The 15,610-nt window shown below is 38.4% G+C and overlaps 1 protein-coding gene across 4 annotated transcripts in view; it reads right to left on the reverse strand.

The window, feature by feature from the left end:
- Window positions 1-285: 285 nt before the first annotated feature.
- The window catches only part of XPO1 (exportin 1), a 44,246-nt gene continuing 28,921 nt past the window's right edge, over window positions 286-15,610 (reverse strand). For all 4 annotated transcript variants that reach the window (XM_054180080.1, XM_054180078.1, XM_054180079.1 and 1 more), the window contains 14 exons: window positions 14,058-14,255; window positions 13,294-13,432; window positions 10,598-10,779; window positions 9,678-9,834; window positions 9,396-9,559; window positions 8,473-8,607; window positions 7,251-7,434; window positions 4,805-4,911; window positions 4,206-4,400; window positions 3,095-3,263; window positions 1,583-1,717; window positions 1,320-1,479; window positions 1,148-1,244; window positions 286-575 (listed from right to left, as the gene is read on the reverse strand). In XM_054180080.1, coding sequence (XP_054036055.1) covers window positions 429-575; window positions 1,148-1,244; window positions 1,320-1,479; window positions 1,583-1,717; window positions 3,095-3,263; window positions 4,206-4,400; window positions 4,805-4,911; window positions 7,251-7,434; window positions 8,473-8,607; window positions 9,396-9,559; window positions 9,678-9,834; window positions 10,598-10,779; window positions 13,294-13,432; window positions 14,058-14,255 — 2,169 coding nt within the window. In that variant the 3' untranslated portion in view covers window positions 286-428. The remainder of the gene's footprint in view (window positions 576-1,147; window positions 1,245-1,319; window positions 1,480-1,582; window positions 1,718-3,094; window positions 3,264-4,205; window positions 4,401-4,804; window positions 4,912-7,250; window positions 7,435-8,472; window positions 8,608-9,395; window positions 9,560-9,677; window positions 9,835-10,597; window positions 10,780-13,293; window positions 13,433-14,057; window positions 14,256-15,610) is intronic.

Here is a 15,610-nt window from a genome sequence, read left to right on the forward strand (position 1 = left end):
CAATCTTATTTACTTGTTACCATTTCTTCTAGACTGCAGGACAGACTAGAAAGAAAATGATCCCAAATTAAACTGGTAACTCTTACAGGAAATTGTATTATTTTGTAATATAGCCTTTTACAAGTTAAGTTTTGCCTATTTTCCCCTTAGCCACAAAATGGGCATGAAGTAATTACTTTGAAAATGCCTTATTTTCAACTTCATGCAAATCTAAATAAAGATGACCAAACAAAAGCTTAAACAATGGAAGGATATTTCACAGAAAATTTCTTATACAAAAAACACATAAGAAAAAGGGCCACTATGTGACATTTTAATTTACAAATTGGCATCATTTTGGTCAACAAATATCCAAGTGCTGTTCTCTTCTATCACAACAAAGTAGCTGTACAGAAAGAAAACTGCAAAACTTGTTTTATTTTATTTTTTCAATCACACATGTCCTCAGGAATCTCATGTGGATTAAGAATGCCAGGTACAGACATCTGAAGTTTATGCTTCTCCTCTTGAGCCTGCCGAAGGGCTGTTTCTCTTTCCTCCAAGAATAAGTCTGATGTGTCTTCACCTGCAAATTCCTGGATAATTCATACGGAATTGTTAGTTCGTTGTCAAACTAATGAAAAACTATTGTCAGCTAGTCAGTGTAATAAACCTACAAAATCCAGAATGACAGAGAAAACATCTTCCTTTCACATTCCCCATCATGACTATTTTGCTTTCGGTTCCTAAGGTCCAAGTATAATGGCGGGGAAAATATTTTATGGTCTTTACTAAGTGTAACAGCACAGGATATTTTAGTAACACAGCCTTTGAAGACTATCACCATTAAAACACTTATTACAGATTTGAATATCTGATGATTGCAGTCTCAAAATTAATTAACAAATACATTCCTACAATATTCCTGAATTCTAGAGTATTTAGAAAGAAAGCAGAAGTACCACCTCTAGCAAGGTTCAAGACATCCCAATACCAGGTAGAACTGAAAAAAATCTGCTTAAAAATCAACTTGATTTATTTCCCATTGCAGCCATCTTAGACATATGAATAGTATGCACAAGTTGGGCCAAATTTACAAAATTAAATCACAGTGAAAGATTATATAAACAAACACTTTTCATTTCTTGAAAAAATACATCACACCTACCTTGATTTGGACTAGGAAATCCCTTAGGTGTTCCTTGAAGGCAGGAATATCCTGGTTTAAACTGAAGAGTCCTGTTACAAACAGCTTAACCTGGGCACTAACAGTAAACACATCAGTTAGCATAGATGTAAGAACCCACTTAGGAGCAGTAAAAGAAACACAGCAGACTTACTCTTGCAGGTGAGGAAACGCAGATTTGAGAAGATTAGCAACATACTCCTGAATAAACATCTGGTTGTTCACTGGATTTCCAGGGTTTAATGGAGTACTTATTTTCCCCTCCTCTACTAAGTTGAACATGTATGCAAGGATGGACGCATGCATTGTTAAACCTGAACAGATCGAAGTTATACATACACAGTTGTTATTCAGAACACTATTCTGATCATCAAAAGGATTGTTTTCATCACCCAGCTCACAGACATGCATCCTTACCAGCAGTGTGTGAGGTGTCTGTAACAACTGAGAAAATGTGCTGAAGAATATCACAGAAATACGTCTGATAGAAACTCTGGGCAGCAGTCTCTTTTTGTGCAACATTCTGTAGTAGAGTATAAAGTATCTGAAGTCCTGGAAAACATGCATTAAAAAAAATTATTACCAACAGAGCAATTTTGTCTTTTTCAAAATGATACAAATATCACAAGTAATTCTGACTGGCACAAAGACATACAATGATCATAGAATGGTTTGAGTTGGAAGGAACCTTAAAGATCAGCTAGTTCCATCTAATTCATGTTCTCAGCCACTTCCTCAAGTAGACACTAGAGGGCTATCACCACATGTACATGGCATCCTAATTTGTGTTATTGACAAAGGCATAGAACCAATTCACATTGCTTCATTGGAACTAATTAAAGTGAGAGAAACCCTCTAGTAAAATAAGTATTTGCTAATTGAAGCAAGGAAAACAAGGGGAGACCTTACTACTCTTTACATCTACCTTCTCCCCATTATCACATGATAGAATGAGAGGAATTTGTCTCAAGTTATGCCAGGGGAGGCTTAGACTGGATACGAGGAAACATTTCTTTACTCAAAGAGTGGCTAGGCATTAGGAATAAGCTGCCCAGGAAGGTACTCCTAGAACATGTAGACATGGCACTTTGGGATGTGGTTTAATGGTCATGGGTAATGTTAGGTAAGCAGCTGGACTCGAATGATATTAAGGATCTTTTCCAACCAAAGGAAAATCTGATTCTGCAAAATGTTTTCTTATTTTTAATTGCACAAAATCATCATGACCTTACTAGGTGAAAAGCCACTGAAAGTATTCTTTATCCGCATTCCTTCCAAACCCTGATACCAGACAACTGGCCAAAACACATGTGGCTTTACAACAAGATATCCTTGATAACCCTCTGGAGGGCTTTAGTTACTCAAGTTTGTTAACAGAAGTGATAGAGTCAGCGGCTCAATGACACTTCATCCTTTAAACAGCTTGTGGTTGTCTAAGGGAAACAAACCATCAAGGAAGGTATTTCCCTTCCCTTATGTCATGGGCTTGCTGTCAAGACTGCAAAGTGTTCAGCCTCAAATAATTTTCCACTCAATTTTTCATTTTTTGAGCAGCTGTCCCACTGCCAAATACCACAGGCAGCACAACATAAAGGGAGCTATGACATCAGCTTTAACAACAGTGAGCTGTTGCATCAGTTCAACCATTTCAAGAAAGTGCCAGCCCTCAGGTGGAAAAGGAAGCAAGCAGAAACTCTAGCAATGCTCTCAAACCACTGTGGAGACAAAGCAGCAGCCAAGTGTTTCAAGCCCATTAATGTATACCTGGCTGACAACTTGAAGCAGAAAATATTGTTGTGCTAATGTCATACAGAATCATGTTGCTCGAATTATAAGTTGGGTTAAAAAAAAGAATTGCATAAAAACAACCACCTGCCAAGAACACCTGATACTGCACATTAAGTCTGCATATGAAACACTTTGTTTTACCTGTATCGGCAACATTTCTCATTGTATGTTTGAAAGCCCAAATAATAGAATCCAGAACGAGTTTGAACTGTGCAGGTGGAATGGCCAGGAAAGCTGGGAAGCAATTTGAATTTACAGCCTGGAGTAGCAAGAAGAAGTTTGTTCTATGTTCAGGATATTCTTCAAAGTCCTAGAAGCAGGGCGGGAAAGAAGAAGAGGGGGTAAGAATAATAAGCTTCCTAACAGAGGACCTTATGATGGCTCTAAGTAGAGTAGGTCAGTAGCTGACACAGATCAGCATTTAGACCTAACTGTAGTAGTTACATTTCTCTGCGAACTTCTCACTGAAGCTTGATAAAACCATCTTCTAGAGTTACACAACAGTTAGAGGCTGAGGTACATTTTGTTGGTACACAACCTTAACCACTACTCTAGTATACATATATAAATGGTCTCAATGCTGGGTAAGCACCTATGTTGCTACAGAGGTACTATTTCTGGTTATATCCTGTTCCAGAGTAGCATTAGTTAAGCTAGTAGTGGTCAAGTATTATGCAAATACCTATTGCACACCATAGAATTAAGAGGTGCATTAGTGAGAACATGTCCCAAATGACTTATTAATACTTATATTCACAAGTATTTATGAAATTCTGCAGTTAGACCTACACTGATATTTGACTTCAGTACTCTTCTGTTTCCAGAGCCACAACATTCCAGGTCTTCAGAACAGGAAAACCTATGTATGTCTTAATTTTAGAGCTAAACAGGGAAATTTAGGGCAATGATATTAAGACATCTAACTAGACATCCAGATTTCAAAATGTGTATGTTTGAGCAGAAACTTCAAGTGACAAAAATGCATTTTGTGATTGCAAAAACACTACATATAGAAACAATGTTCAGAGGAAGAAGGTATGAATCCCCCACTTCATTTTGCACAAGGTAAAAGCTATGTAATCAGTAACTCTACATTCAATACATACTGCCTCCCTTCATCGCAAGACGAGTATCTTAGAATCATAGACCTCTTCAATTAGAGATGCACCAACAGCCAAGACACCTTATAGAACTCCTTTTTTTGTTTTCGGTCACTAGGAAGATGTCTTATCCAAATTTAAAACATAAATACCTTGTTGATCATATTTAATGTGCACTCAAAAACAGCATCAAATATCTGAGGTATTTCAGCAGTAATGTGTCCACCCAGCTTGTTTACAATGATAGCCATAGTACTAAGTACTTCAGGTTCTCTAGCAGCTGGAACATTTCGCTGGTAGTCAATAAGAACTGCATCCAACAAGGGAGGAACAAAATTTTCAGCTACCTAATTGAAAGAGTAAACCATGATTATAACAATGCAGTTATGAACAAAGTCTGTAGCATACAGTTTATAGCAAAGCTACTTGTTTAGCGACGGGAGATACACTTCCCAAGTAATGTATCCTAAATATATTACATTTCCACAAACTAACTCCTCACTCTCCATACCCACCCACCAGGGCTTCTCTTAAACCTCCTGGATTCCCCTTTAAGATCACTCTCAACTAAAATTAACTGAGGTATTCCAAACAAGGCTGCTCAAGTTTGTATCTGTACAATCATACTTTCTACTGTTTTTCACAGACCTCCTGAACAAAGTTCCTGTGACCAACTGATTTAATCAACAGAACAATCACCACAGCTCTTTGCAATTCTGTTTTCATGAGTTATCTGTATTAATCTACTTACCATCTGAGGATCATTGGACCTGCTCACCCAGCCAGAAATTAGTTTTAATGTTTCCCTTTTTACAGTCCTCATACTTCTAATCAAGGGCTGCTTTGTTACCATTTCACCTGAAAAGTTTTAAAGCTTCAGTTAAATCAGGTAAAGTATAACAAAAAGATTAAGTTATTTCAAACAGGAGAATGCTTGCTTTTTTATGCCCTAACTACAAATGCTATTGAAGATGGCTTAGGCACACAGTTCGTTCTTGCTCCATACATCCAAGATGCCATTAAAAACTTCAAGTGACAGTACCCTACTTAAAGAGTTAAAAAGACAAAGCTGCGACTTACTTTTCAAGGAAGTGAAATCATATATGCACCTAACTACAGGGACTGAGTTTACATCTGATTCTCATTAAGCGACAGATGTGGGGAAGGAGGGTAGAACAATTAAATTCCTAATTTCATCCAAGAGAAATAATCCCTTTTCTTTGTATGTAAAGTCTGCACTTGTCCTTAAGAAGCCTGGTTCTGAAGTTTCTTCCCCTAGGTCAATGTACTCTCATCAAGCAAAACCTGATCTAATTAACTGCACAGCCATGCAACCATTACTGTACATGCAGAGGAAAATCTGTAGAGTACAGCCAGAAAACAGCAGGCATCAGAGCCACCGCTGGCAAGACAGCTACACCTCAGAGGAAACTGCTATCTCAGTAGTGGCTGATGAAGTAGCACATCAGTACTACAGAGACTCCACTGTCTCTAACCAGGACAGATCCTGGCCACAGGACAGACCCTGGCTGCAGAAACAAAAGGTATCAATTGCTCAGCCAGTTTTTATTCTGAACTCTAAGAAGCTACTTCAAGGTAAACCACTCGCTCCATTACCAAGATTTACATTCCCATTTTCATATATAGTTGTCTGCATTGGCAAGAAAACTGGTCATAATACAGAATTCAGTAACTGATTCTAGCTACTACAGAAGCATATTAGAATCACAGAATTGTTAAGGTTGAAGGGGACCTCAAGGATCAACCAGTTCCAACCCTCCAGCCATAGGCAGGGACATCTCACACTAAATCAGGCTGCTCAGAGCCAAATCCAGCCTGGCCTTAAAGACCTCCAGTGATGAGGCTTCTACTCTACCACCTCACTGGACAACCTGTTCCAGTGTCTCACCACCCTCATGGTGAAGAATTTCTTCCTAACATCCAACCTGAATCTATACCCATTTCTAGTTTTAGTTCCATTCCCCCTAGTCCTATCATTACCTGACATCCTAAAAAGTCTCTCACCAGCGGTCTTGTAGGCTCCCTTCACATACTGGAAGGCCACAATACAGTCTCCTCAGAGCCTTCTCTTCTCTGGACTGAATAGCCCTGACTCTCCTCTAATCATCCTCATGGCCTGCCCTTCTCTGGACACACTCCAGCACATCCAGATCCTTCCTGTAGTAGGGGCTCCAGAACTGGACCCAGTACTCCAGGTGGGATCTCACCAGAGCAGACTAGAGGGGGAGAATCACCTCCCTCAACCTTCTGGCTATACTTCTCTTGATGCAGCCCAGGATGCAACTTGCTTTCTGGGCTGCAAGTGCATACTTACTGGTGGCTCATGTTGAGCTTCTCATCCACCTGCATCCCCAAGTCCTTTTCTTCAGGGCTACTCTTGAGCCAGTTGCTGCCCTATATTGGTGCTGGTAATTGCACTGACCCAGATACAGGACCTTCATTTAGTCTTGTAGAACCTCATGAGGTTGGCTTGGGCCCACCTCTCCTGCCTGTCAAGGTCCCTCTGGATGGCATCCCTTCCTTCCAGCATGTCTGCAGCACCACACAGCTTAGTGTGTCAGCAGACCTGCCTAGAGTTCACTCAATGCTGCTGTCCATCATGCCAACAAAGATGTTAAACATTTGTTATTCTGAGGTCACCTGCAGTGGGCACTGGTATACTTAGTTAAAATAGGTTAGGTAATTGATAATTCCTTCTCAGTTACTGCAAGCCTGGTTGATGACTCTAAGACATCTTCATTACAGTAATGTTTCTGTAATAAAAGTATTTAATAGCACAGTGTCATAGCCTAACCCTGCCAAAATCCACTGAAAAATTTAATGATACTCTATTTGTAAAGAGAGCCCTTTAATAGTTCACATTAGAGTAAGCTAAAAAAACACATGCTACAACTTTGTCTCTGCAAGATGCCTATTAATTCTAACAGAATCTATGACATTTTGCATTTTTCACAAACTTGCTTATAGGTGGGTTTTTGCTCTTTCTAAAATAAAGAATTCTTTATTTGAATAAAATACCTGGTTAACACACACACATAAAAATCCTAAGTGAGCACTGTCAGTCATTCCCCACTACCCCAAACAAGAAAATTAACACAGTATAAAATTAGTCTACTTGGAATGTACCCTGATGACAGACTGCCAGCCCCTATTTTCAACAAGATGAAATTTCTTACCATTAGCCTGAATAGCTGCAGAAATATTTTCACTTAGGCACTTGTACACATTCAGCATATCCAGATAAATTCTTCCAAGCTGAATCACAAAGGGGTGGCCAACTGCTTTACATGCTCTTACATTTGTTTTTAGAATGCTACCAAGCTGCTTAACTGTTTCAGGATCCTTTAGAATATCAACATTCTGTTAAAAAAATTAGTCCACTTAGTTTAGTTAATAAAACTTTGCTTTAGTTTTCAGTATAAAAAAATAAGTTTACATGTATATTCTTTAACAGAGTATGTTAATATGTCAAGGAAATTTACAGACCTTAGCACATATACACACACACACTTTGGTTTACTTTTTGCACTTGCCACTACCTCAAACAAACAGGTTGAAACTTCAGCTGATTTAATTTTGCTTTCTCTGCAACAGTATTTTTGCTGCAGTGCTACAAGCAGTACTCTAGTTCAAGAGAAACACTAAGAAGGAAATACTAAGAAGGTGAAGTTCTTCAAATGCAGTATATTCTTGGTTTAAGATAGAGTAAGAACCTTAACTCAGGCTTGCTTAAATTTCAAGATCTTAATTAATTCCTAATGGACACGAGGTTTTTAGGAGAAGACTTGACAGGGTGCTTGGTGCTGTGGGTTAGTTGTTTGGGCGGTGTTGGATTGGTGATGGGTTGGACGCGATGATCTTGAAGGTCTCTTCCAACCTGGTTTATTCTATGTATTATTATTATTCTATGTATCTTGTACAGTGCAAGACTGTTGTTCTTCAGTGTGTGAAGAAACAGTATTTTTAAAAGACTGGAAAAAAAGCCCCAGAAAAATAGAGAAATATTACTTTAAAGGAATGGTGGAAAGAGAGAGGATAAGAAAATGGTATTTTTAGCATTTAAACTTTGTTGTTAAAAGAAAACCTGCTTCTAAGCCAGGTTAAAGTGGGTCTTGGGGAAAAAATAAAAGGCAGAAATCAAACTATCGAACATTCTGCACAGGGCACAGAGTTGTCCCTTAAATCAGATTAAGACCAGAATTTGTCATTTAGGTTTCCTCTCTCAAACAACACTTACACTGGCATGTCAAACACAGCTGTAGCCACCATTTAGTTAAGTCCACCATGGCTACGCACATTTAATGTCATGCCATGTGTAAAATCAACCCAGAGAAAGAGATATATTTCACAGTTTTTTTTCACCTGAACAGAGAAAACACTTAAAATTTGTGAGCTTACTTTTGTTGCCTGTTGAATTATGCTGTCCCATACTTGATTAGGTAGTAACATGTATTTTTCTATGAGATGCTCCTGCACAGTCTGGTCTGTCTGTGCCCCAATCATGTATCCTACTGCTTCATAGAAAGTGTGCACCTGATTGAACAAGTCAAACAGAAAGGTTAAAAATTAAGAGTAAGGAAAATTCTGTGCTGCTATGAACATTTATTAAGGGCTGAAAATTACTTCCACTACCTTTCCCCCCTCTTGACTTCACAAAATCCTTCTCCATTCTTTTCTTCCTTTCATCATATGTAAAAGGAACCTCCATCGCCTTCCCTACAAACACTACCATATACATCCCAGAGTTACTCTTCATTCTGTCATCATATACTGTAGTCAGTAAGCTCAGACATACGCTATTTAATTCCTAACTAAATATTACCAGACATTTAAACTGTTGACTAGATTACATCACTCCTTTAAGCACCTTTTCCCAGAAGGCAGATCCACTTTCCCCTAAGTTTCAGTACACTATTGCAACATCTCACTGTGTTACATGTGCACACTACTACTGCATCACTTCAGGAGCTAAGCCTTTCCTGATGTACTTGCTTTGGGACTGCTTCTCACCCCCTTCACCAATAGAAGAGCTGTAAGTATACCATTATAATATGCTATTACTCTTTCCCAAATATGAGCCACAAAATTAAACTGTGTATCTTATTTACTTGTTAAAACATTCCAGAAATCAAAAGTCCAACCAAATACACTTTAGGTCTCCTTCCAAATATTCTAATTGAGAACTCAATACTGCAGCCCAATACTACTCTAACTGTCACTGAAAAGAAACTAAGGAATCTAAGTCAAGCCTTGAAAACAGCTACTACATTAAAATATAGAGAAACTTCAGAAATTATCCACAACCACCAAATTAAACATACCTGCTGTGGCTGAAGGTCACAGATGATTGTATTAATATTGTTCAAAATTTCATCAATAAATGGCATGACCTCTCCCACTTGAACCTGAACAAAATGTCTGCGGCATTTTTGTGCTATTTTAATGAAGGTATCACAAGCCATATCCTGGACGCCATCGTGGGTTTCTAAATTCAAATGAAGTCAGTTACTGCTTTATATTCCCACTGTCCCATACATGTGCGTGTATGGTGATCACTCTTTTTTTAAACAATTAAAACAGTAAGTAAAACAAAAGTGAATTACCATGCATAAATTCAAACAGCTTGTTGACTACTGTCTTCAAAAATTTCCAGTGAGCTCTCAAAAACCGTGGGTATTGACCCACTATATACATTATATTTGAGGCAATAATGGCTTTATTGTCTTTTCCTCGCTTTTGTTCACAGAGTCCCAGGAGATCCTACAACATAACATAATTTTAGTTTCCTGTCCAAGTTTCTCCAGTTCAATCAAAACCACTATAATGCAAAGTATATAATCCTACAAGGACATATACTGAAGATAACAGAAAGGGGCTGCATCATTAGTTTCAAAGTCCAAAGGTCCAGGATGATGCAACTGAAGTTTCAGCCATACCAGGAACGCTATTTTCATCTACGGAATGACCATTTTCTAAACATCTGAACACTTTTTCAGGGAAGACTTCAACAAGCCTCACAGTATGTAGTAATGATCACACAGTTGCTACCAATAAATTCCACATCAAATAAAATAATTCAAACTAATTCTTCTGTGTTATTTTGTATTTGTAAGATCCATTACAATTGTAAAAAATGTCTTTTCATGCATGCATCCACCAAGAATTCATTCTGGTCACTATTTGAAATGAGGCAAAATACCAGTGCCAGGTATTTAAAGACGTGGATTATTTTGCCATTCTCCTTTATTTCATTAACAATCCTCTCTCCATCTCTTCAACATCCAAAACACTTTATCACAAATTGCATTTTCTCCCTGAAATTTTCACTATAAAAATGTTATCTGGATTAATGCATTATTCATGCATAAAGATTTTATTGGCCTTACAATTTGCCATTACTTCATTCACACCAACTTGCCTGCCCATCCAAGGGGCCTAAGAACACTTAACTATTTTTGTAAGCTTAGTTGCTTGAGCATAAGCTATAAAGTGTGAGAAAGCTGTCAGGTTTGCATCATGATACCTTAATTACTGTAACAAGGAATCTTTTCTCATCTTCTTCATGCATTGCACCGCTGATTGAGCCAATAGCCCAACACAGGGTATTCAAATTTTTCCATGACCACTCTGTTCCATTCACTTGATTATGAAGCTTTTCAGTCATGATTCTTTCTGTGTCTGCATAATCCAGATGTGTAAGATAAACTGAAAGACACCAACATTGAACAGGCACCTTTTAAAGCAACAACCTGGATCTCAACTCCACAGGCAAAGTTAAATTTGAACCCAATTGTTAGGCAAGTGCAAGAATCCTTTCTGAATTCATGATGGCATTAGCTAAAAACTGAAAAGAGTATTCATTAAAACTGTATTTTTAAGACATACGAATTTCATCGAGATGTTTGTTCCGAAGGATCTCATCAAAACACCACATGCAAGCAACATTTAGTTGAAATCAGTCAATGTCTCTCATACCAGTGAAGTTACTAAGTTAATTAACAAAAAGCATATTGATGGTCTATGGGGAAATTAGGATCTTATTTTCTTCAGCTCTTTCAGTGTTGTCAAGTCTGTTGGTTGCAATAACCCACTCAAACTGGAGATGATGCTCCTAAACAACTCTAGATTATAGAATCAATAAGGTTGGAAAAGACCTCAAAGATCATCAAGTCCAATCTATCACCCAACACCTCATGACTAAGAAGCCTTGGTTTACAAGTGCCACATCCAATCCTTTTTTTGAACACCTCCAGGGACGGTGACTCCACCACCTCCCTGGGCAGCACATTCCAACAGCCAAGAACTCTGTGAAAACTTTCTCCTCACCTTGAGCCTGAACTTCCCTGGGGGCAGCTTGAGACTGTGTCCTCTTTTTCTGGTGCTGGTTGCCTGGGAGAAGAGACCAACCCCCACCTGGCTACTACCTCCCTTCAGGTAGTTGTAGACACCAATAAGGTCTCTCCTGAGCCTCCTTTTCTCCAGGCTAAACAACCCCAGATCCCTCAGCCCCTCCTCATAGGGCTTGTGCTCAAGGCCTCTCACCAGCCTCATTGCCCTTCTTAAATTGAAGGGCCCAGAACTGGACATTACTCAAGGTGTGGCCTAATCAGTGCTGAGTACAGGGGCAGAATGACCTCCCTGCTCCTGCTGGCCACACTATTTCTGATGCAGGCCAGGATGCCACTGGCCTTCTTGGCCACACTGCTGGCTCATGTTCAGCCAGTTCTCAACCAATACCCCCAGGTGCCTTTCTACCTGGCTGCTCTGCAACCACTCTGACCCCAGCCTATAGTGCTGCATGGGGTTGTTGTGAACAAAGTGCAGTACCCAGCACTTGGACTTGCTAAATGCCATCATGTTGGACTCTGCCCATCTGTCCAGCCTGTCAAGGTCCCTCTGGAAAGCTCTTCTACCCTCTAACAGATCAACACCTGCTCCCAACTTGGTGTCGTCTGCAAAATCACTAATGGTGGACTCAATCCCCTCATCCAGATCATCAATAACGATATTGAATAGGATTGGATCCAGAGGACAAGAGTTAGATATCAGCACTCAGACTCTTCCATCCATCCTTACCAAAATAAGCATCTCCAATACAAAATTTGAAATAGCTAGTTAAAAGCAATTTAAGGCTAGATGCAGAAATGGATTTTCTCTGTGCCACAGAATTCACGTACCGCTGTGTTTCCATGCAATTATTTTAAGTGAATCTTGAAGATAATACAAGTAAAGATAACATGCTACAAGCAATAGTTAACACCAGAAATCAAACACTTGATCTGCATTTCCATACAAATAATCCATTATCTGGAAATACGAATAATGATCAGGCTATGGAGTAATACCTTTAATACAATAAAATGGTTAATGCACTGAATAGGTTCTTTTTTATTTTCTAGATGAAAAGACATTAGAACAATTAATCTAATGCTGGCTTTTATCCACAAGCACAAATGTGAGAATAAAAAAAATTCCACAAGCACTTTGCATAACCCAACTTTATCATGCCACTCCTAGTTAGTAACTTGGTATTAAACACTCACTGGTCCCTAAAGCATTTGCATTTGAATTTGATAGAAACAAATATATTATTGAAGGTTTAATGTCATAAACATGTGATCCTAACCCTGACATCCATTCAAGTTGAAGTTAGGCCTCTGAATTTTTTTCCTTGCCTCAAAAAAACCATTACAATACATAGGGACTACCAAGTCATTGATCAAATGGTCACAGTTGAGACCTGAAGAAAGATTCTTCAAGTTCAGGCTGAAATTTTGTGTTTTGGTTGAAAATACTATAAAAAAATTTCAGATGAAATAATTTTTGATGAGGAGTGCTTGGTCTGTACAAGACTACAGATACAAGTGAAGTAACAACCAACAAGCCTTCTTCAGAGAAGTCCTTCCAATTTACTAGCTTTCCAACAAATCTGAGGTTTCCATGGGTCTGAACTAAGTGCATAAAAGGACCATGAAAAGGTGCTGCTCAATGGGTAAGGCAAGGGACAAAAAAATGAAGTAGTGCATTACTACTTCATTATACAACATTACACAATAGAATTCAGACCAACACTGTCTCCTCCTTTTCGATCATATATACACTACTCCTTACCAATAATCACTTTACCTACACATAATCCAGATCATAATCTAACATTCTGTAACATATATGCCGCAGCTTCACAGACGCACAGCACAGAATACCAGCTAATACACTTACCCAGTGTTTCTCTCATATTCTTATACAAGTTTATGGAATCTGTATCCTTCATGAATTCTCGTACTACTTCCCCCTGATCATTTTCCACAACTAGGACTTCTTCAGGTTTAGCCATACGGCTAACCATTAGCAATCGAACCTGTAGTTGCAAAGGAAAGGTAAAATTGAATAAAGCTAACATCTCAATAGAGAATGTTCCGTGGGTGTTTCCAGAACATTCTGCACCAGTAGTCTGACCCATATAAAGGGTCCATCCAGCACTTAACGAGATTATCTCTTACTAAGAGTTCACAGGAAAATGTTAACTAGAAAGATGTTAAGAGCAGAACCTCCTGATACCTCACTCTCCATGAACAGGTCGAGTAGTTGAAGAAAAACCTGAACCTATAAAGTATACTTTCTAGACCTTTAAAGTGCATATGTGATACTAGGAGTCTTTCGAAGACCTTTCTATATACACACTTTTTTCTTCAAACTGTAACACTCCAGCCTTTATCTGTTTAAAAAAAACTAATACAGGTTAATATTGTTTTTAAAAACAAGTTTTACATTCACATTATCTTAAAACCAAAAATACTGTTATAATTCTTCTGTTGTATACTCATGTCATCTTAGAAGTACTTTTGCAATTGCAACACGTTAAATAAGTGGAGGTGAATCCATTACCAACTACTCCATTCACGTCACTCCTCACATGAAGTATAATCTCTAATTGAGGAACAGCATCTAAATCCTTACAATACCTTTACTTCAGCATAGATTACCTTGGACAATACAGGCAAATAAAGCTGTCTCCTTGGAGGAACATCGAAGTGTTGACTTGGTGAAAGCAATGGAGAAGCAGATGTTGAAAAAGGACTTTCCCTGTAGAGCTCAGCAGCTAAATGATTCCAATATTCAAGACAAATCTTGAAAATTTCTGTTTCTTCAACTTCTGACACTAATAACATATAATGAAGAGCCTGGAAAAGTGTGGTTTAAACATCTGGTTACTGGTTACTTCTGCAGATACAGTGCCATGGCTTCAAGCTCACTTATCCAAATGCTGATAAAATGCCAAATTAAAAGGTTTGAGGTATTAATGTTGCAGTGACATTACTCTAAGTCAGACAACCTGCAGAGCAACTCAAAAAAAAGCACTCCATCAGCTACTGCTGTTTTCATTTTTTTTCCCCCAGTTCTTAGAGGTAAGTAGCCTGAAGACATCTTGAAAAATGCCACAGCCAATATAAGCCTCTGAACTATCAAACTCGCCACCTGTTTTTTTTTGGTTTACAAAAAACTCTTGATAAGCTACTTAAAATTGCTGCTATTCTGTTACTACTACTTTGATCTAGATCCTTATAACCTGAAGATCTGAAGGCAACTATCAAAGCCATACAGCTCACTTGCTTTCCACAGAAACCATCTATCAGAACATCTGTCTCTTTACCAACAGGACAGTCACAGCAGACAGGTGGGAAGGTCACAGATGCAGTTCTGACAGACATTAGAACTACACAGCAAAACCTTTTTTGCCTAGTCCCTGGTGAAAGGTATCAAAGCAGTAGCCCACCAGAGAACAAACAAAATGAGACATAGGAATCTGAAGACATTTTCATCACTCAGGTAATATGAGCAACTCAGAGCATTTTAGATGGTAAAGGCCTGATTCAACATCTGAAGTTGCAACATCAACAGTGGTATTCAAAACAACCATGTATTATTAGTCTTAGAGCAATTTTAGTTTGCAATTTCACTTGCAATAACTTATGTAGCTTCTTTCACTAGTCTACTCATCTCTAACAAATCTGTGAAACAATGTCAGAATACCTGATACATTTAAAGTGCAGGAATAAACAAGTTAGAATACCATAGAAATTTTTGAAGTAACTGAGTAATTATATTCTATACAGTGCAATTTACAGAAGTGAAATCTGCAACCATTTTAGGCCAACCTAAGAACTTTGACATACTGAGGTCTACAAAACTGAATCCTGAAGAATGTAGTACAAGTCATAACGGACAAGAGAGGAGGTCAATACCTGAAAACTGCACTTCAACTAACACACAATCGCACAGGACATGCAACAGCTTCAGATCTTTATACAGGTCTTCCTAAGAAAGCTTCACCATAGGAAATTATTTTGAAAGCTTACAACATGCAAGTCCAGAAATTATTTGCGAACTGCTGACATTGTTCTTTTTAAACTACTCCTTGGTCCAGCTTCTAAATTAGCTACAAATTGCTATTTGCAACCAACTTAGTACTATACATTGTCTGTACAGGTGTACCTCCAGAAAACACGTGTTGAGAAAAGTTGCTGGAAAATGGATT

This window comes from Dryobates pubescens, chromosome 3 (assembly GCF_014839835.1).
Source record: "Dryobates pubescens isolate bDryPub1 chromosome 3, bDryPub1.pri, whole genome shotgun sequence".
Classification (NCBI taxonomy): Eukaryota; Metazoa; Chordata; class Aves; order Piciformes; family Picidae; genus Dryobates; species Dryobates pubescens.